We start from the raw sequence: 14,070 nt of genomic DNA, 5'->3' as shown, positions 1-14,070 counted from the left end.
TGGGGTGAGGAAAGGACAGAGGGGTTGAGAGAAAGGCTGAGAGGTGCACACTGGGTGCATTGCAGGAAGAGTCAGGGGAGGCTGTGCTCGTGGTATTCTTGAGGAGCCAGGCCCCCTGCGGGCCTGGGATCCCACCCCACACCCCCAGGGAACCCCCATCTGGAGTGAGAACCTCTATCATGGTCACGTGTCTAAAACCCATCCTTGAGAGTCAGACTTGACATCATCAGGCTAGAGGGGTCAAGCCCTGGCGCACCCGCTGTGAGATCTGGGGAAGACGCACCTCTGGGTGGGCCTCGGTCTCTTCATCTGAGAAATGGGCGTCATGACTCCGCCCCACACGTCTCTGGAGGGCTCTGCACTGGCAGAGTCACGCCGAGTCTGTTGCTAAGAGGAGGGAAAGAGAAGGAGGATCAGAGGACCTGGGGCCGCTGATGCCTGAGCACGTCCCGGCCTGCCGGCCCCGCTCTGAGGATAGAGGTGATCGTAGGGGTTAAAGGTTCGCATGTGGAGGAGCTCAGCATCTGGCCCTGGCCTGAGGATTCCACATCGGTGCCTCCTGTCTGGAGCAGGGATGAGTCAGACCCGGGAAGGTGAAGTTTTCACAAGGTGTCCAGTCGGCCGAAAGCTCAGCGCTCCAACGTGCAAAGTCTGCTTTCTCCCCAGGGGGCGGGTGGGCGCATCAGAGAGCACACCGTGTGCCCAGCATGGGTGCCAGTGTGCCCCTTTGGCTCTGTGCAGGGCAGGCTGTCAGCAAGGCGGACCTCGCCTGGGCCTGGGGTCTCCCTCCCATAAAGGGTGGCGTTACCAGGAGGTCACCAGGGTCCCCCGGCAGGTCAGGTCCACAAGGACTGCTTCTCCCTCCCCTCCTCTCCTCTCTGGATTGGCCAGGTCACCCTGGCCCCTCCCCTCCCCTCCCCTGCTGCCTTTACTACCCTCTCTCCAAGAGCTGGACCCCGGGATGCCCGAGTGCCCTCCTGCGGGTACCCACAGCCCCCTCTGTCATGTCCCTCGTCACTCCAGATCCTGATGGTCTGACACTACTTACACCGCCCCCACCGCAGACCCAGACCCTCTCCCCGGGCTGAGGTCAGGAACCAGGGCTCTTCCTTCTCTGAAGACCCGGAGCCTGGCCTGAGGCTTGGAGCCATAGTCACCATCCGTCTGTGTTTGTTGAATGAATAAGTGAGCACCCCAATGAACCCACACCAGGTTCTTTCAGCTGAGTTTCTAGAGACAAGCCTCACCGCGCGAACTGGGCTTGCCATCACCGATAGTGACTTCCTGTCTGCCAAACCGTGCCAAGCGGAGAAGGGGGTGATGGTCACAGACACCTGAAGCACTTGGAAGCACCGGCCGTGTAGGGGCACAAGTTCCAAGTCGAGAGTGCAGTGGGCGTAGCACAGGACCGGGGGTGACGCTGACAGATGCAGAGCCTTGAACCCTTGTGTTGGAAGATGGGGGCGTCCCAGGCTGATGGGGAGACGCAGTTCCTGGGGGAGCTCCCTGTCCGATGGAAGAGACATAATTAGCTGGTCCATTCATTCATTCATGCACATGTGTATTCATTCAGACAGGCACAAGGTGCCCCTCAGGGCCCGGGAACAGAGAAGGGAACTGGGCCTGCCCTGCCCCCAAAGCTCTCAGTGCAGGGACGCTCCTGGGGCGGGATTTAACCAGACAAACCCCTAACCATCTTCCCACAAAGGCAAGCAAGCCAGGTAAACGGAGGATCACAAGGCTGCAGGGCCCTCAAGGGAGACAGTCCGGCGAAGGCCGTTCAAGGCCAGCCTGGCATCGACCCTGCGCCCTGCTTGCCCCTGCGGGGGCCCCGCTCGCCCCGCCCACCCTGACACTCTCCCCCCCGCAGGTGATGAGCATTCTGAGCAACCCCAGCGCGGTGCCGCCGCAGCCCCAGGCCGACTTCTCCATCTCGCCGCTGCACGGCGGCCTGGACTCCGCCACCTCCATCTCGGCCAGCTGCAGCCAGCGGGCGGACCCCATCAAGCCGGGAGACAGCCTGCCCACCTCGCAGTCGTACTGTCCGCCCACCTACAGCACCACCGGCTACAGCGTGGACCCCGTGGCTGGCTACCAGTACGGCCAGTACGGCCAGAGTGAGTGCCTGGCGCCCCGGGCGCCCTCCTCCCCTCCCTGTCCCAGCACCGCCCCCCCCCACAAGGACCTCCCACTTACTTGTAGAAAACTGTGAGGGGGTGTTGGGTGGGGGTGCCCATTACACAAGTGAGGAAACTGAGGTCCAGAAAGGCAGAACTGCCGTCCTGACATGATACAGCCCTGGACCCCTGCACGCACGCTCCTCTTGTCTTGGAGCCTGGCTGTCCCGTAGGAACATAATACGAGCCACCGGTATCATTTAAAATTTCCTCCTTAGCCCCCTTTTACAAGAGGAATGATTTTTACTAACATTTTTTAGGTGACCCGGTATATCTAAAAAAGATGATCATTCCGATACGTAATCCACATGTCATGATGACGAAGACTTTTTCACATTTTTTTCATAGACTGTTTTTGAAATCCAGACCGTTTCCCTTCAGTTACTAAGTTTTCACTGGAACTATGAGATCTGCCTTTGTTTCATGAAATTTACAACTGGAGGAAGTAGATTTACACACTCAAGTTGTTCCGAATATTTTGAAAAATTTCTCAGTCGCTGTGAATGTGATTGTGATAGTCGCTCAGTCGTGTCCGAGTCTTCGAGACTCAGGGACGGTGGCCCGCCAGGCTCGTCTGTCCGTGGAATTCTCCAGGCAGGACTACTGGAGTGGGTAGGCATTGCCTTCTCCAAGGGATCTTCCCAACCACTAAATTAAAGCAAATTACAGGTTTTAAATCTAAGAGGAAATCAGATCGGAAGGTGACCTGCAGCTCCCCGCTTGCGCCAGGCACATGCCGAGCGCTGGGGAGCCAGGGGACAGACCGTGCCCCTTTCTCCTTCTCCCTCGCCCCCCAGGGCAGAGCCGTGTCTCGAGTTCTCTCCCCCAGCCCACCCCAGCTTTGGTCTCCGCAGACCGTGAGGTGGTCTCTGGTGCCCACCCCGAGCGCCACGCTCTTGGCCTCTGGTCGAGCAGAGACGGCGGGCCCTTAGACTGGGCCGCCGCCTCCAGCTGCCAGGTGGACAGGGCGGCCGCGGAGCCAGTCTGACGGCCGGGGTTGGGGGGGCTGAGGTCATGCGGCCCCCGCCCGGCCCCCGGCAAAGGCGTCACCTGCTGGTGTCAAACTCATCAGAAGGGCGTGTGGCAGCAGGGTGTGACCTCCCGGCCCAGGGCCCTCTCTGTCCCTGCGCAGCCCCGCCTGGCCCCTGACCTCTGCTTCCTGACCCCACCCCCGCCCCCACCCCCCACACAGCCTCGCCTCCACGGCTAAATGCGGGCCAGCTGTGCCGGCCTCACCTCCCGGCTGTGTTCATGGCCTCCTCCCTGTGGATGCGTGTGTTCACGTACATGTGTCTAGGTGAGCGTGAGTGAGCGTGTCAGGAGTACCTTGCGGGCGGTGTGTGTGTGTGTGTCTGTTTTGGCACACCTGTGTTAGTGCACACATTCTGTGTCTAGGTGAGCACGCGTATACATGTGGACCCATGAATGTGTGAGTGACACAGTGTATCTGTGCACACGACGATTTACATGTGTGAGTGTAAATGAGCATATTGTGTGCACGTGGGTTTATATGTGAACACGTGTACACATTTGGTCGTGTGAGTATATGTGGCCATAACATACGCATGTGTGTTGAGATGTGCATTCAGGCGTGTTCATGTGGCTCCGTGTGTGTGGGCGCCTGTGAGTTTGCCCTGCTGTGCTGTGTGGATGTATGCGTGCATGTGTGTAAATATGGACTATGCGTGGCTGTGTGTACACGTGTGTGCATGCGTTTGCCACGTGCGTATGCTGGAATGAGCGTGTGTATTTGGAGTCCGTGTGTGTGCAGAGTGTACTTACAGGTATGGGTACGCTTGAGCGTGGGTACAGGTGTGGTTGTGTGTACTGGTATCCAGGTGTGCATCTGGGTGTGAACTCACGAGGCGTGTATAATTGTGTCTGTGTGAGTGTGTGTGTGTGCCTGCGAGTCTGAGAACTGGGTGTGCGCGCGGGCAGGGCGGTGTCTCCAGAGGGGCCAGGGTGACCCCGTGCCCGGCCCGCATTCCCGAGCACGGAGCAGGCCACACATGCTCTTGATAAAGAGTTCAGCGTGGCTCCAGCGGCAGCCATGGCCCCGGCCCGGGGCGGGCGTTAGTCACACCCGGAGCCCGTGCCCGCCTCCAGGGGCGCCTGCCCAACTCGGAAATAAAATTAACCCCGAAGTCAGCATGGGGGCCACGAGGGAGGGGGGATCAAAAGGGAAAGGGCCCCGGGGGGCGAGAAGGGAGTTTTGTTCCCCTTCGCTGGGGAAGAGCTGGCCGGGGTTTCCTCCCTGCCCGCTCCTCACCCCCCACACCCCCTCACCCTTCCGACCTCCAGCTCCGCCCCCCAGTCATCCCCCTCCAGCCCCACCCTGCCTCCCTTGGCTCCGCCAGGGGCTGCTCAGAGCTCCTCCTGGGCCACCTCCTCCAGCCCTTCCCCAGGGGTACCCCAGCTCGGACCCCACTCTCCTCCACCCAGCCCACAGAGGCTCCCGGGGCACACTAGGAGAGGACTGAGGGAGAGTCTGTCCCTCCACCACCCTGATGTGGGCAAGTTACCCGCCTCTCTGAGCCTCAGTTTTGCCATCTGTGAAATGGGGGCCCAGGGATTCGATTCCATTGTCTTGATGTTTTCCTATGGTACCATCCCCCTCGGCTGGGACATCCTGGGACAGCCCAGGGACACACGTGGGATTCCCACTGACTGCCTCCCCCTGTCCACGGGCAGCTGAATTCACCACAGTCCATGTGTGACATCCTCATGCTCTAAGCCATGCTGTGTATGCCCAGGGCCACCTGCTGTCTACCCACACCTGTCCTGTGCGTGAGTTAGCCCACTGGGCACTGGGTGAAATGCATGTTCTTCATTTCGTGTAATCCTCAAAAACCCCAGGTTATTTGTCCTCAGGTTACAGATGCAAAAGCTAAGGCTCAGAGAGGCTGGGAGCTTTCCCCGTGGTCCCACAGAAAGTGGAGTCTCCTAACTTCAAACCTAGTTCTCTTTGAGTCAAACCACAAACTTGTGCAAGATGTTGAGGAATGATGCACACTAGCCCTGGTGTGGAGTCCTGTTCACAAGTTCACACTCATCTGTGCGTGGACAGAGATTTATTTCTCTGTGAGTATTCACTACTCTGTGTCTATAATGGCTCCAGGGTATCACTTTACAACACGCACGTCTGCAAAGGAAGGAGAAGTGATCATTTCTTGAGCATCTACTGTGGGTCTGGCACCCCATCCTCACCGCCACCTGGTGCAGGGTCCTGGGTTATTCCCTCTGGGCAGATGAGGAAGGGGATCCCAGGGAGTTTGGCTGGGACCACCAAACAGTATCTATCCAGGCGCACAGGGCCACCCCTTTGACCGTGGAGAGCATCGCTTTTGAGTGTGCCTGGGTCAGGTGGACCAAACCCTAAAGCAGGAGAGTCCACCTCCTCGCCTTGGTCCTCTCATCTTCCCAGGGACACCGTCACACCCTCCCCCCTTGCTCCCTGCTGCCATCCATCCATCCGTCTGTCTCTCCCCGTCCCTAAATGGGGTGGGGGTAGGCGGGCAGGGACAGGGCGCACAGCAGATTAATATGGCCCTGGTGTTCCCAGAGGCCAGGGCCGTACTAATGATGGGGCTGATAGAACGCAGAAGTGTGAAAAGAATTTTAATAGATCTGACAAGTCTAATAAGAATTTGTGTCTAGAAGGGTCCTCCTCTGGGGCTGCTGGCTGACGAGACGCTGACGGCTGAGATTTGTTTACTGGTTGGCATCGCCACCACCTCTCCTGCCAACTCCTGATTAATCTAATTTGAGACATTGAGAGCCCAGGCTCGGGCATGAGGCAGAGGAGGGGAGGCTCGGAGAGACAGAGGGACAGGAAGGGCCACTGACAGGCTGTAATGAGAAATGTCACAGCCCTGCCCTCGCTGGACCCCGGCCCCACCCCAGGGAGAGGCAGGCTCTGAGGGATGACGGGTGCCCTTGAAGCTGGCTGAGTCGTCAGTAAAGTTTGGTGTTTCTTGGTGTTTCCTTGGTCGTCTTGACAACAGGGCCTGGGGAAGTCCCTACGGCGTGCAGGGCCATGGCTGGTGACAGGGAGAGGCTAAAGAGGAAGAGACAGAGTGACCAGAGGCACAAGCAGAGTAAATTCAGGCACCTCCATCTCACATGTGCCTCTGGGCCGGTGGCTCTTCCTGAACCTCAGTCTCTACATCTGTAAAATGGGAACAACTGTAGCCTAAAGCATGGGGCAGTTGAAAGAATTAGATGAGATATTGTCTGCCTGGCACTTAGCAGTTCCCATCATTGTTATTCAAAGCCAGACCTTTCTGCCACTCTTGCAGGAAGAGCTGGCCCTTAGACAAGTCCCTTACCTTGCCTGGAGTAGAGAATGGGGCCGTTCCAGGCTTCGGGTTGTAGGGAGTTCCATCCATTCTCAAGTGCTGTGTGGGGACCAGGGATGATTCTTCAGGAGGTGGAGCTGGCAGGGGTGGTTAGCAGCTAGCATCAGACTGCCTGCATTTGAATTATGGCCCCACAATTTAGGAACGCTGGGATCTTTCAAGTTATGCAGCCTCTCAGGGCAGGGCCTCGGTTTGTCATCCGTGAAATGGGGATGGTGATAATCCCAGCCTCACAGAGGTATTGGGGGACTTGAGTGAGATGATGCATGTCAAGTGCTTAGAGTGGGACTGGCATAGAGTCAGCTCCGGGGAAACGTCAGCTCTTTCCTGCCCCTACTTCCTGTTACCACTCTGACAACGTGGCCTCCTCTTGGGCGAGACCCGGAACCCAGGTAAGACAGACCCCACTAGTAGAGACGGTGTGGTCACAGCTGCCGGGGCCCCCTGAGACCAGAGACGGGAGGTTTTCTCACCCTCCCCCAGAGTAAGGGCTGGACCCTGGACAAGGGTAAGATGGGGCGCCACCACCCTGCCCCACCAGCTAGGAGCCTGGAGGCTGAGGAACCCTAGAGGCAGCCCCTGGGGGCTCAGCCTGGGAAGCTGAGGGACGCGGAGTCCAGGCCTCCAGTAAGGCCCAGGGCATGCGTATATCCTTCAGGAACCCAGGGAGCCGTGCCCGGAGCCCCTGTGCCAGGCATCTTAAACCTCATTGTCTCATTTGGCCCTTAAAACAGCCCTCGAGGAGGCTGGAATTTGTCCTCCCCATTTTACAGACAAGGAAGCAGGGCTGGAGAGACAGAGTGTTTTGCCCAAAGCCACGTGAGCAGGAGGCAGTCAGGAGCCTGGGTTGCCCAGTTCACCGTCCCTTTCCTTCTTTTCCCCATCAAAGGGCATGCCTGCTTACTGCGCCCCAGCCCCAGGAGCCCTCATCCATCCCACTCCCTGTGCGCCAGGCGTGGTGCCGACTGACCGCTGCATATACATTTTCTCATCTAATCACAATAACCCTCCAACCCAGGTGCTCGTATCACCTTACAAGGGAGCTGAGGCTTGCAAAGGGGAGATGGCATGTCCCCAGATCACACACGGAGTGTCGGCAGGTGCAGAGTTTGAACGTAGGGCATTTGAGCCCCCAGGCAGTAGGGCCTCCTGGAACTCAGTTACTGATACAGCCCACCTCAGCTCCCTATTTGCCCTCTGGCCACGCCGTCACCTCCCGGCTCCACCCACCCACCCTAGGCAGGGGCCCCCCAACTCTGGGAAGGCATGGAGAGTGTTACCAGATCCATCAGTGGGCACGGGACAGTGAAGGGAGAGCCCTCTCTCCAGCTTCCTCTCACCTCCAGATCGGAGGGGTCCCAGAAGGTAGGATCGGCCAGAGCTGCAAATTCTGGCTTGGGAGGCAGCCTTTCTGTGCCTCAAGGGGCCTCGGTCACATGCCAGGCAAATCGTCTGGTCCAGGATGGTTTCTGCTGCAGCCCCAGGCAGGCACAATGAGGAGAGTCGGCCCAGAACTCAAATGGGCCTACCTGCACACACCTGATGCGCGAGCCTGGCTGAGGTGGGACTCACCTGTGCAGTTTCCTGTGTTCCCACCGTTCACCTCACGCAGGTGCACACAACTCACCCACGTCTGTGCACACACACAAGTGCAAGTCTTGCTCGTGTCTCGCTCCGTCGTGGAGAGTCTTGTTCCCACTGTTCACACACACATGAATGTACGCCCTCAGACTCTCATCCCTCTCTGGGTGACCAGAACTGGCAGGGCTGCAGGTCTCATTTCCCTGCATCACAGGCTCCCGGCCCTTCCTCCTGCAGGGACCCCTCAGCTCCCTGGCAAAAGCTCCCTTCATTTTTGAGTACGAGGTCTTGCTTTGCCTCAGCCGTGAGCTGGGCTTAGGGTCCAGAAGAGGCAGAAGGACCTTGCCCCCACTCCTACCTGGACCCCAGGGGACTCACTGGACGTGCCTCAGAACAGGGATGCGTAGAGGCGTGTTGGGGAAAGGGACAGTTCTTCACTAGACAATGGGATACCCTAGGTACTTTCCTACAGAGCCCATAGGGGAGCTGGGGAAACAATGTGGTAAGCAAATATTTGCTGAATGATTGCAAAGGAAGTGAGAGAAAGAGTCTTATGAGAAATTGATGGATAGGTGGGTGGATGGATAAACAGGTGGATAAACAGATCAAAAGTGGATGGGCAGATTGATGATAAATAGATGGACAACAGATAGATGGATAAAGATATGGTTGTGGATGGACGGATGGAAGAAGAGATGGGTAGATGCAGAGAAGGACGAATGGATGAACTGATAAGTGGATGGATGGGTGGATGAATAGATGTAGAACAGATTGAATTAACAGGCAAAAAGAACGTCAATTTCTAGGAGTCTCTCTTTTTTTCCCCAGCTGCTGTTGATTACCTGGCCAAAAATGTGAGCCTGTCCACACAGCGTCGCATGAAGCTCGGGGAGCACTCGGCTGTGCTGGGACTCCTGCCTGTGGAAACTGGCCAAGCTTACTAGGGCCCCTGGGGCGACTTGCCCCAGCCTGAGTCCCAGCCTAACCCTTACTGATCCCTGAGCCTCCCATCCTCAGTCCCTCCATTGCCCTGGGGTCCCTGGAGGCCAGGGAGGGAGCCCATTCCCTTCTTGTGCCCAGCCCTCTGGAGACAGGCAGCCTGCCCACCGTTCCTCTGTGGTTAGGGACCTGGAGTGACCCCCGTGGAGTCTGCCTCTTCACTCTCCCCACTGGAGGGCCTCTGGTAACCTGCCGTCTTGCCCCAGCCAAATTCTGACGTGGCCTCTGTCATCTCAGACCCAGAGACCACAGCTCACCCTGAACAGAGCTCCTGGGGCAACCAAAGGAGAACGCTGTCTGGGATGAGGTCCAGGAGCCTTTTGACCCCAGTGCCAGTGGGTCCCCTGGTCAGACATGGAGCCCACGGGGCTGATCTTGGTGGCAGTGCCGGGAGCCAGCCCTCCTGGTGGGTCTCTGGCTCAGGGCCTGAACCACAGCTCATCCTCCTTAGCAAAGGAGGGGGGACCTTGGCCCTGGGCTGCTTCCAGGAATCACCCACGAATTCTGAGGACTTCAGGACTTCTCCACACACCTCTGCTGGGTGGAGGGGGGAAATCTAGGCCAAGCAAGGGGACTGGGAGGACCAGGAAGAAGCTTAGCCAAGGGGGCAGGGCCACATGGGTGGGGCTTGTTGGCAGTGGGCTGGTCCAGGGTACCAGGACCCAGGCCGGGTATTCGGAAGCAGCTTTAGGCTTTAACACTGAAGCCCCAGTTCCAACCTTGCCCACCCCGGGTGGGGTCTGGGGAGCACACAGACCCTCCAGTTTCCTCATTTGCTGAATCAGATGGCACAGGGAGGAGACCAAGTCTTGAGAACACGTGAGCGATGAGGCAGGCTCAGAGGAGGGTTTCATAACTGGGGTTGCTCTGCTTGTGGGCGGCAAACCTTTGTTGCCAAAGGCTTCAGCGGTCTGCCTTCAAGTCCACACCCCATGGAGCATCGATTTCTCACAAAGCCTCCTTCAGAGACCTGGGCCCATCCCCTGAATGCCCTGCCCTCTAGGAAGGGCGCCTCCATCTGCTCTAGAAAATGGTTCTTGGACCATCAGGGACTGCTTGCCCCACAGACAAGACCACAGAGTCCCTTTGGCATTTGGGGGGTGGGAGGGGCATGTCCCTGTCCCACCCAGACTGGCATCTTTCAGTGTTGACCTGTTCTCAGCTGAGGGCGTGGAGATGTGGTCAGTCTTTGAGCCGCGGCCCCTGGGCAGAGAGGGGCACCAAAGGTTCTGGAGAAGAGGGCAAGGTCATCTTCCACAGCCACTCCAGCGGCTCTCCCCAACTGCCTTCTCTTTACACGTTGAGACCTTTGGGGAGTGGCTCAGGCCCCTGACTACGGCCTCCCTTCTAACTCTTCCCTTTACCCTTGATCAAAATTATATTCATCTCCATCATTGTAATCTACGCGTGGATCACCTGCATCAAGTCCTGCTGGGTCAAAGCACTTGAGACGGGAGACACAGCACCGAATCTGCATAGACCGGACCAAATTGCTTGGCCCCTCCTGGGCACCTGGCACCACCTCTTTGCTCAACTCACGCCTCGCCCTCAGCTCACAGGACATTCCCAGAGGGAAAGGCTGCCGCTTTGGGAATCAACCTGAGCTCCTCCCTTCTGGGGAGCCGGGTTAGCCAGATACTAGAACAGTTCCCTGAATGGACATCACCTCTGTGACAAACGTTCTCACCTACTTCCCGTCTTCAGACTCAGTATCTCAGGCCTGTCCTGGACCATGACCAAGGCGGCCTGTATCTCTGGTTTTCAAGGAGCCTATGACTAACTGGGGACAAACAGACTGTTTAGTAGCAGTGGACACCCAGACACGTGTGGCCCATCAAGGTCAGCCAGAGTTTCAACAGGAGCATCCAAGGCAGGAGACTCTGGGCTCTTTAAACTCTGTACAAAAAGGAAGGATGTGTGTTGTCTGTTGGCGACCCGGTCCGTGTTTTTGTAGCTATCACAGCCAGGAAGCAGTTCTTCCTTAAGCTGAACTACAGTCTTCATCCACATTCCTTGAATGGTCAGTCTTTCCCTCTGGAAGCCGGTCTCAGCCCTCCGCTGCATCTCCTTATACCCTGGGTTTTCCGGGAGCAGTAGGGATCTCAGGCTGGTGACCTCAAAACCACCCAGCTCCCCCCACCCCCGGAAGTGACATTCCAATGCTAGGACCAATCCCAAATAATCTGCCTCCGATGGCAAAATGGGTGTGAAGCAAATGACTTCTCCTTAAGTCCGTCTTCTCTGGAGTTCTCCCAGGCGACCATCTTGGTAGAAAGTGGGACTTATTCCCCCAGCGGCCCCACCCTCCTCAGAAAGAAACCCTGACCCTAACAGGTTTTTCCTAAAACCTAGAGCATTAACGTGTGTACCCAACTCAGTCTGTAAAATTCCGTCTGGTGGTGGCAGCTTGCAGCTTCACCAGCAAGATGATACTGGATGAGAATTATAAAAGCTTCCAACTCTTGAGGGTTGGCCACAGGCTGAGAAAGAAGGTCTGAATCCCAGTGGCGAGGCTGGCCCAGGAACGATCCCGCTCCAGCCCTGTAAATAGAGTCCATAGCGAAATAAAACATGCTTCCTCCAACTTCTCACAAGTAGCTGTTGGTCCTACCTATGGGGGCCCCTCTTCTGAACTCATTGTACATTAGTTGGAAACGTGGTGATGTGCTGTTCGTTTATAGGAAGTTTTATAAATATATATATAAATACAAAAAAAAAAAAGGACCGAAAACCCCCACAGTGCGTGTCGTGCTAGCGCCAGGGACCATCTGTAGGGATATATCTGCATATCGTGTGTTTCAAATTATACATTCCGGGCTCTGCTGGGTTTTTTCATTTTTATTGCTTTGTTTTTCACTTGGTCTTTCTATCTTGCTATGAAAAAAAAAAGTGATGTGTAAGAACCAAGCTATGTTTTATTTTTTACTCGTATGTTTTCCTTGATTTACATTTGCCATTCTTTTGCCAGAGGAACGTGAAGGAGGAGAGAGATGGTGGGGGCGGGGGGGAACGAAAGAGAAGGAGAGAATAATCGAGAGAGAGGTTTGCCCAGAAGGAAAACGAGAAGGTCAGATTTTCCATCTGGTGGTGGCCTGAGAACAAGGCAGATGCATGACTCTGATCACTCCACCGAAATCCTGCGTTGTTGGATCTGGAGCGGGCAGTGCGTTCAGAGATGAGGATCCAGGAGCCTGGGAAACCCCACGATGGCCCGAGAAAGACACGACGCTCTGGGGCCTCTCTCGGGTTGATACTCTCCTCAGGCCCCCCAACGTGCCCCGCACTGCTGGATGCTTTTTGAGGCCGACTGACCTTCTCCTTCCCCTCCCGCAGAGGCACCACAGCCGAGGCCAAATGGGGTCCTCCAGCCGCCGCCTTCAGTTGTCAGAGACATCTGCATATCGATAAGGCCAATCCCAGCCTGGGAACTATCCGCGTAGCACTCGCCATCATTCCTTCTTCCTAGGAACGGCAACTTGGTTGCTTCCGTGTTTGACTCACAGCCATTTTCCTCCATGTGGGAGCAAGTGTGTGTGCATGAGAGTGTGAGTGGGGTGTCCGCATGGGCGCGAAGGCGTGTGCTTAAGTATAATCGCACCATAATTTATTCAGCTATATGGAGTAGTAGACTAGAAAGAGAAACTGGCATTTGCTTTAACTACCTGCTTGTAAGCGCTTCCTCTGTAACTCAGGCGTAACTGTTACATATACATTAAAAAGAAATTAAAAGCATCTCCAGGGTTCCGTGTACTCAATTGATCTCCATGTGCGAAGGCCCTTAAAAGGGACCGAGGGGCAGTCAAGAAGACCTTTGACCTAACCTAGAGAGTGTGTGTTGAGGGGTAGGAACTCCGTTTCTCTCGTGCCCCGCCAGGTCTCCCAGTGCTAAGCAGATGCTGGACACGTAGCAGAAGCCTCATCAATGTTTGTTCAGTGGACGCATCTCTCTGGGGAAACCTCAGTTCTCTTCACCAGGATTTTCCCGCCACTAAACACAGAACCCTCTGTGGTCTCTCCTTGTATCAATATACAGAATTTGCAAGGTGGCAGAGAGCTCACAAGTTCACTTATTGTCTTTCAAGCAGAGCCTGATATGAGAGAGTTGGGGGCAGTTGAATTATTGGAGAGCCTCCAAGAGAAATCCTTGAGGGCAGTGGTCCCCAACCGTTTTGGCACCAGAGACTGATTTCGTGGAAGGCGATTTTCCCACGGGGGACTGAGGCAGGGGTAATGGTTTCAGGACGATTCAAGCATATTAAATTGGTTGTGCACTTTATTTCTGTTATTATTATGTAAGCTGCACCTCAGATCGTCAGCCGTTAGATCCAGGCAGTTGGGGAGCCCTGTGTAAGGGAGTCAAAGGAGAAGGATGGGGCAGGGGAAGGAGCTGGGCAAAGAGGAGGTTTTACCTGGAGTCTAGTCCCAACCTGGTCCAGCAGAGAGCTCTGGACTGACTGAGAATCGGAGAATGGAGTCAGCCTCACCTTGAGATCAGGGGATTTTTGCTGCACAGATGAGTCATTCACTGGCTGCTGCCTGTGCCTGGGGACGGGATGGGATGGGTGGGAAAAGGGTTTGTGTGGCCAAGCACCTCTGGTTAACATGGCCCCTGTGGGCTGAGGGCAGGTCCCCAGAGAGAGGAATGGCAGTGAGCCCTCAGCAGCAACTCACATCAGTCAGGGGGCGGGTGCGCCAGCCCAGTCAAAGGGGCTCTGGGCAAGGACTGGCACCATCTACTCCACATGCGTTCCTCTGGCTCCAGACCAGGCCACCCATGTCATTCCAGGGCACTGGTTTACATGGGTCATCTGAACAGGGAGGCGGCGAGTTGGAGGAGTTTGGGGAGATAATGTACATGAAGGATTGGGAACATGCGCACAAAGGAAGAATCTGAGTCCACCCAATCCAGCCAGGTTCTCTTCCCAAGGTCAGAGCAGCCGGAAGGCTGCCAGGCA

The 14,070-nt window shown here is 56.3% G+C and overlaps 1 protein-coding gene across 1 annotated transcript; it reads left to right on the top strand.

Annotated features, from left to right (window-relative positions):
- The first annotated feature begins 1,814 nt into the window (after positions 1–1,814).
- Positions 1,815–12,847, top strand: LOC133234537 (paired box protein Pax-7-like). The gene is made up of 2 exons (XM_061395211.1): positions 1,815–2,117; positions 8,945–12,847. Exons 1-2 carry the CDS (start codon positions 1,874–1,876, stop codon positions 9,058–9,060), a joined length of 360 nt encoding a protein of 119 aa, XP_061251195.1. The 5' UTR covers positions 1,815–1,873; the 3' UTR covers positions 9,061–12,847.
- The last annotated feature ends 1,223 nt before the right edge of the window (positions 12,848–14,070 follow it).

This window comes from Bos javanicus, chromosome 2 (genome assembly GCF_032452875.1).
Source record: "Bos javanicus breed banteng chromosome 2, ARS-OSU_banteng_1.0, whole genome shotgun sequence".
In the NCBI taxonomy this organism is placed as follows: Eukaryota; Metazoa; Chordata; class Mammalia; order Artiodactyla; family Bovidae; genus Bos; species Bos javanicus.
This window is presented reverse-complemented; position numbering and strand designations above follow the sequence as displayed.